The sequence below is a fragment of the Chaetodon trifascialis genome, chromosome 2 (assembly GCF_039877785.1).
Source record: "Chaetodon trifascialis isolate fChaTrf1 chromosome 2, fChaTrf1.hap1, whole genome shotgun sequence".
In the NCBI taxonomy this organism is placed as follows: Eukaryota; Metazoa; Chordata; class Actinopteri; order Chaetodontiformes; family Chaetodontidae; genus Chaetodon; species Chaetodon trifascialis.
The window spans coordinates 15,842,717-15,849,810 of NC_092057.1; the positions used below are offsets into that span (position 1 = coordinate 15,842,717).

Genomic DNA, 7,094 nt, shown 5'->3' on the forward strand with positions numbered 1-7,094 from the left:
CCCAGGCTGCTGCCAAAGAGCAGAATGTGATTAATTGCCAGCTGATATCTGTGTGTATGTGTTTGCAGGGCAGGATGGTGTTGTTGGGGTTCAGATGATACAAACACAGATAGACATTTCACAGATAAAGAGCAAAGGTGGGCTCTGCATGTCTCCTGTTTGTAAAACTGATTGCACAGACAGATGACCTGAGTTGGACCGATAGTCATCACCGCAAACTCCCAGACTGAAAACGTGTTTGTACTATGCTCCTTCTGACTTCCAGACTTTTAGCACTACACACTGAAAAAAGACGCCTCCTCTTTCACTTTCCCAGACACGCAGCACTTGTCTTGTTCATGTAGTTTAAGCACACACTCACATGCTGTACTGGTGTAATGGCTTGCTCTGCTCTTATCAGTGCCATCCATGCATAGCTGAACCTCCCCTCCTCACACACACTCTGACATGCACACAGACAGATATACTCTAGCCAGCGCTCACATGCCTCCATCAGTCTTAAAGCAGCGGTGCATAGCAGGGAGCGGTCTAGCCCAGAGATATCAGTGCTCTGGTCCCTTGGGCTCGTCTCCTTTAGGCTCCCCCAGAGATGGTTCCTGAGTCTGGGTTGCTCCACTGAGTCCACTGACTCTTAATGTCTCCACTGTTTCCTTCAGGCTAGTTGAAAGGGCAGCTCCTGCTAATGGAGCGCTGATTGTGTTATAGCCACAATTATCTCTCGTTACCTCTCAACTCAGGGCCATTAGCAGGATAGATGCTACCTGGGGCCTGTCTGCAGTCACAGAATAAGGGACTGTCAGGATGATGGAGCGTACGAGCCGAGCAGGGTCCGGGAAATGCCATTACACCTTTCCTCCCCGCCCTCACCCCAGCTGAAACTTGTTGTTTGTAATGTAGGCGAGAAGGGTAACTAAAGCTTACATGCAAGACATACCAGCAGAGGATAATGTATCGTCTCGAGGCTTACATGAGACGTGAATCATATGTAACCTGCTGTGTGAACTATAAGCTGGGGATTTCCAGAACAAAGTAGGAATACATTGGGTCTCAATGAGCCTACACTGCAGATCGTGAAGAAGAGAAATTCATTCTCAGACGCCTACACTGTTAAATAATCAGAACCCCAAAAAAATACTCAGAAGCCACAAGGAACAGTTGAACATTTGTTGCTTTTGCTTGGGGTGGGTGCAAAGTTATATAAATATCTCTACGTCTGTGTTTCACCAGTGTGCATTTGAAAATAGAAAACACCGCTTAAGGGGCAGAGAAATGCAATAGCTGCTTTAAACAGTGTTTTGGGGTGAACTTTCCCTTTAAGAGTCATCTGAGCTTTCATATAAAATGACAGTGGACTGCAAACGAGAGAAACTTGTCGGTAGATTGTACTGGTTTAAAAAAAAAAAACATTCATCAGCAATTTCCCAGATGCTACAGAGCAACACTTTACCACCAGCATGCAACATATTTTACATTTTACCTTCCAGGCCTTAGCCCTTCCCTGTCGTACATGCATCTAATCATTCTGTTTGTCTTTCTGTCTCTGTCTGTCCCCTGCAGACGAGCTCACCTGCGGCTGTGTCTGGAGAGGTTGAAGGCCCTCATACCCCTGGGACCTGACTGCAACCGCCACACTACCCTGGGCCTGCTCAACAAAGCCAAAGCACACATAAAGGTAAGGATAAGTAGCCCGCTTAGAGCTAAAGCTCGACCTGGATGACTTAGTTTGACACATAAATATCCACCCAACAGAGCAAAGCCTGTGCTAGCATCACACACACACCAGAATCACTGCGCAGTTCATTCGTGTTGCTGCGGATTAGGACATGTCATGGCACAAATGCTGTTGAGATGAAACGGATTACATGTGGCAGGGTTCGCACAAAGTCTTGAAAGTTAGAAAAATGCTTCATTTTCAAGATGAGGAATGTGCTTGAATTTGCGTACACTCTCAAAGTGCTTGATTTTCAACATAGTGTGGTGAACGATGATCTGCTCTGAGAATGCACACATCCTCTGACCTTTGACTCCCTACGTGCGTGCACATTGAAGGTAGCTAACTATTGTAGCTGCTCATCAGCTCACAGAGAACAGGTGGATTTTGTTATCTTTTTAAGCAACATGCTGGGGTGTTGTTTTAATGACAACTGGCTGGTCAACAAAAAATATTAAAAAAAGGCTTTGGAGAGGAGCCACAGAAGGGCCACTGACCTGCTCATCTTCGCTGTTGCACTTATGGTAACAATTTAAATGTGATCATGAAGGCTGTGTAAGCCATGATGGGGTTATTAACATTGTCATTTTTATTGCAATTTTCATTCACTGGCTGTTTTCATCACAAAATCCTGGCATTCCTGACATTAGACTGCAGATGATTTGTTTACTGGAAGTGAATAAAATGACAAAACTTTATCTTTCTGTCTTGAATATGCTCTTTGTTGTCATTTTAAATACAAATACATAGATAAATAATTCAATCCCAAACAAACCAGTACCCAGCTGGTCACTGGCGATGCTTTCCCTGCCTGGTTATGAAGAGCATATAACACGCTAAGACAACCCGCCTCACGCTTGTTCATCCGCTTTAAAAACAGGCATGTGACTGCCTGAGACTGAGCAGTGTGCATGTGAGAAGCCTGGCGTAGCGTGCATTCACGTAACAGAGAGGGAAGGCATAAAGCTGATATTGTTGTCGTACCCCCCACCCCCTACCCACGCTACACTTCTGCTGCTGTCAACTTGAGTCTCTCCATCGCTTATTGATGGCCCATTGTTTTGGTCCGTCGCTGGGGGTCACGCTCATCACTGTCGACCGTGACATGAGGCTACAAGGTTAGGGCACAACACGGCCGTATCGGTCCCTGCCACTGCCCCTCGCTTACTTTTAAAAGGCACAAGGCGTAAACAGAGGCAGCGAGTAAAGAAGGCGACACGGTGTAAACAAGGCAGGTGGAGGAAATCATTTAGGTGTGTCAGGGCTGGCCGGGGGAAAATCTAAGGGACACAACAAGTTCAGTGGCTGAATGTTAAAACAGGTGCAGAGGAGTGTTTTCATGCTGCTGCATTTGTATTCTGGAAGCCTTTTGATGTGAAAGGAATTTCCTCACAGATAACATCATCTCCTCAGTGTCTCTGCTCTGCTGCTGAAGGTGTTCTTCCTGCTCTCCTTCTCTCACTCTCATCCCTTCACCGTCTCACTCTCAGTCTCTCAATCAGTCTCAGCAATCAGCTACTTTTCTCGCGCCTCACCTTTTTTCTCATCATTATTTTTGTCCCTCCTCTTACGCACACACACACTACAGACTCGTCTCAGTCTGGTCCATGGCACACATAATTAACCTTTTCTCCCCTCTCTTTTTCCTGACCAGAAACTTGAAGAGACAGACAGGAAGAGCCAGTACCAGCTGGAGTCTCTGGAGCGCGAGCAGAGGCACCTCCAGCGCCAGCTGGAGCTGCTTAGGGGAGGCAGCGGTGCTGCAGCCCAGAGCAGCCCAGGGGAGGGGGAGAGGATACGCATGGACAGTGTGGGCTCCACCCTCTGCTCCGACCGCTCTGACTCTGACCAAGGTGAGTGAGGCCGCACTCTTTAAGCAGTTCATTTTATTTGGCGACTTCAAGGCCAACAGACCCTCCAGCTGCTCTCAGGCTAATTTCATGACATTGGGTTAGGTGGTATGAATGCTTCTCCATTTGATATTGTATTGCTTAAAGGGTCTGCTGTTCACTGATTCTGTGTTTTTATTATATTTTTATATTGTGAATAGATTCCACGAAAAGACCAAAACCAACAAAATAAATGTATCCATCTGACAATTACTGTTAGCTTTGTTGTCAGAATATGAATAAAAATACTTACTAGGGCACCAAATCTGCTGCTGAAAATTGTCCCTAATAAAAAAAATTATATTATATTATATTCATGTTTTGATAATGCTGAAAATCCTGTTTTAGGAAATTTGTTTATGAAAAATGAAGGTATGCATTTGTTGCACCTTTAAAGATTGACCTCTTCAGTAGCAACAAATGGTCTTGGTAGTGAGTTCTGCAGCTGCAGCATTGGGATCGTTAAATATTTGAAATGGATGCACTGATGCTTTTGGTCTTTTCATGGCATTCATGGACATTCACAGAAATACTGCTCCACATGTCATCTCCACAAGCATACCGTACAGAATCTGTTTGTTAAGAATCACAATTAAAATTCCCCTTGTTCTCTCTGCCTCCGCCCTCTCTCGCTCCATCGCTCCGTCCTCGGCTGCAGAGGAGATTGAGGTGGACGTGGAAAGCACGGAGTTCTCCCATGGAGAGCTGGACAGTGTGAGCACAGCCAGCACCAGCGACCTGGACGACCACAGCAGCCTGCAGAGCATGGCCAGCGACGAGGGCTACTCCTCCTGCAGTGTCAAACTTGCCTTCTCCTCCTAGAGCGCCACACCACCACCACATCCCTGCCAAACCTGCCTGCCCTCCCATGCGTTTGTCCATCCTCCTACATACAAACACCCAGTCACCTCCGACGGCAGGTGCGCGCCCAGCTAACGGGTTCCTGTCCCTCCTGCCTCTCAGCAGCGCCCCCCTCCTGCTCCTGGCCTTTAGTTGCCCACACTGCTGAACCTACTGTTGGAGGAGCTCCACACCTCATTCCTCCTCACCTCTGAACTTTGAGCCCTCCCGATTGACACCAGGGACCCAAACACAGTGATGTGAGACTGCCAATTGGTTTTAACTCTCCTCTAGGGAGCTCAGAGACTTCAAAATATATATACATGATCTTAATTTTGAATGGTTTTACTTTCTTTATTTCCTCGAACCATCAAATGTCTGATTTTTCTAAAGATGGACAGCCCCTGATTTGATCCAAAATGCACTTAAATTCTTCTGTTTGGGTGTCTCCTGTGTGTGTGTGTGTGTGTGTGTGTGTGTGTGTGTGTGTGTGTGTGTGTGTGTGTGTGTGTGTGTGTGTGTGTGTGTGTGTGTGTGTGTGTGTGTGTGTGTGTGTGCGCGCGCGCGCGCGGTGTGTGTGTAGCCCATCTTAACATTCTTGTGTTGGGCCTGGATAAACGGGAGCACATTTAATCTGGACTTAAATGAACACTGTGGGTGAACTTTGCCATATCAACAGAGCTCGGCCCTGATAAACGTCCCCTCAGCCCTGAGTTTAATCCTTTGTCTTATTGAGGTTTTTTTTTTTTTTCATTACCTCTCCTCGACACTGCAGAAGCTCAGACACTCGAACTGGTGCTATTGTGAAACAAACCAACGGGAAAGCTGATCAGACCCACCACCACCGAGCTTTTGAAGCAAACAACGTGTGTCTGCCGTGATTGTTTCCAACCGAGCACGGAGGAAAAAGACCACAAAAGAATCGGAGGGAAAAAAAAAACAAACATTCCTGTCGAATGTGGGTGCTCGGTGCATTTTAAAAGAGTGGAAAATGTAACGTGTGTGCGTGCGTGTGTTTTGTTTTGGTTTCTTTCCCCCTCGACAAGCAGCTACAACAAGCTATCCTGCACTTGCCTACTTTAGAGCTGTCCATAGAAACGGCACAAACAAAGAAGTGGAAAAAAAAACACAAAAATAAACAACAACAGCAACAAGGAAAAAGTCCAAACAACAACAAACTTTGGAGTAGATGTCCATCCTCTTTCCAGCAGCAACAAGCAATAACTCTTCTAGTCGTTTTTGTCTCGTCCGTTTGAACTCCTTCTCGTTTTTTTTTTCTCCCCCCTAAAGACTGTGTGACCGTCCAAAAAACAAATTCCTTTTTTCTTTTTTGTACATACAAATAGTTTAATAAATTAAACTTTAAAAATGAGTTTTAAAAAAAGGTAGAGCTCGTGGATAGAACTGTTGCCTCTGTTACTGTTCGACCTGTGTTTATTGTGCATTTTAAATTGATTTGGGGGAAGATTTTATCCTCGTCAGAGTGGCGACGGATGCGGCATGGACACGATCACTTTGTTCAGTTCAGCTGGTGCAAACATTGGAAAGTTACTCATTCTGTTGCTGCGCTGACAAGGAAAAGAAAAACTCTCCAACACGATAAAAAACGAACAATTTCCCACCCGGTGGCGGAGAGGCGACCCAGTCGGAGAATGCTGAGTCTGTGTGGCACTCATTTTATTTATTAGATTTTCTTTCTCTTGTTTATAATGTTCATGGATGGGGGGGTGGGGTCGGGGTGGGGGGGGCTGTATATGGCATTCCACAGGTGGTCAGGTGATCTGTGGAGGAAACGTCTGAAGTGTGAGGACAAGAAAACGGGTGTTATGATGTCAATGTTCGCCATCCAAACTCCACTGGCATTAAGAATTGCACTTCAACCACAGTTCTCTGTATTTTGTTTTTTTTCTCTTCCGCTGTCTTTTTCTCTCATGGAGCTCTCGTGAATCCTTTTGTATGTGAAAGAAAAAAAAAAAAAACACAGGCCTTTTAAATATTTATTTCTCAATCCCTCAAAGAACACAAGCAATGGGGAAAAAGAAGTTAACTTATTTTGGTTCTGTCTTATTTTGCTCCTCTTTTTGATGCTTATTCCTCATTCCTTATTTTAAGAAGTGTATATATTATGTTTGGGGTTTTTTTTTTTTTTTTTTGGGTGGGGAGGGTGGGAGGGGATAAAAAAAAAATGTAGCCATTTTGTTTTCATTTTCTCTGATGTTTTATTCAATGGACACTTGAAATGTAATTGGCCCCTGAGCTGCTCCTAGTGCTGAGCCTCGCCTGTTTAGAGTCTCCAGCGTTGTCCCGAGCCGACTCCCCAGCAACACGCTGTGCGACGCACGCACACCTGAAACACCTGGACAGGCAGAGAGGCAAAACACTCAGCGTCGACTATTTCTGATGTCCAGTTGTTGGGGGGGCGTCTCTGCACAAGGCTTATCCATAGCCAAGACTTTACTGGTAAATATTGAGCCAGCTACTACACAATAAAGGGGGTCTAAAACTCCACTTTCCTCTATTAGGAGGACTGTAGTCTCTATTAGACTTATGTTTTAGATGACAACATGTGTCTTACATTTACAATACAAGGCCTCTGATGAGGATTTAAAGAAAATCTAAACAAAGAACAAATCCTTTGGTTTCTCCAAAGGACA

General features: G+C 45.2%; 1 protein-coding gene across 3 annotated transcripts in view; it reads left to right on the top strand.

Moving 5' to 3' along the window:
• mxi1 (max interactor 1, dimerization protein) overlaps nt 1-6,421 on the top strand; it is a 29,016-nt gene extending 22,595 nt beyond the window's left edge. For 2 of the 3 annotated variants that reach the window (XM_070976876.1, XM_070976896.1), the window contains exons 4-7: nt 1,558-1,672; nt 3,366-3,564; nt 4,259-4,926; nt 5,024-6,421. In XM_070976876.1, coding sequence (XP_070832977.1) covers nt 1,558-1,672; nt 3,366-3,564; nt 4,259-4,422 — 478 coding nt within the window. In that variant the 3' untranslated portion in view covers nt 4,423-4,926; nt 5,024-6,421. Of the gene's footprint in view, nt 1-1,557; nt 1,673-3,365; nt 3,565-4,258; nt 4,931-5,023 lie in introns of all 3 variants that reach the window. The other variant, XM_070976887.1, reaches the window with a different exon arrangement.
• Nucleotides 6,422-7,094: the final 673 nt, after the last annotated feature.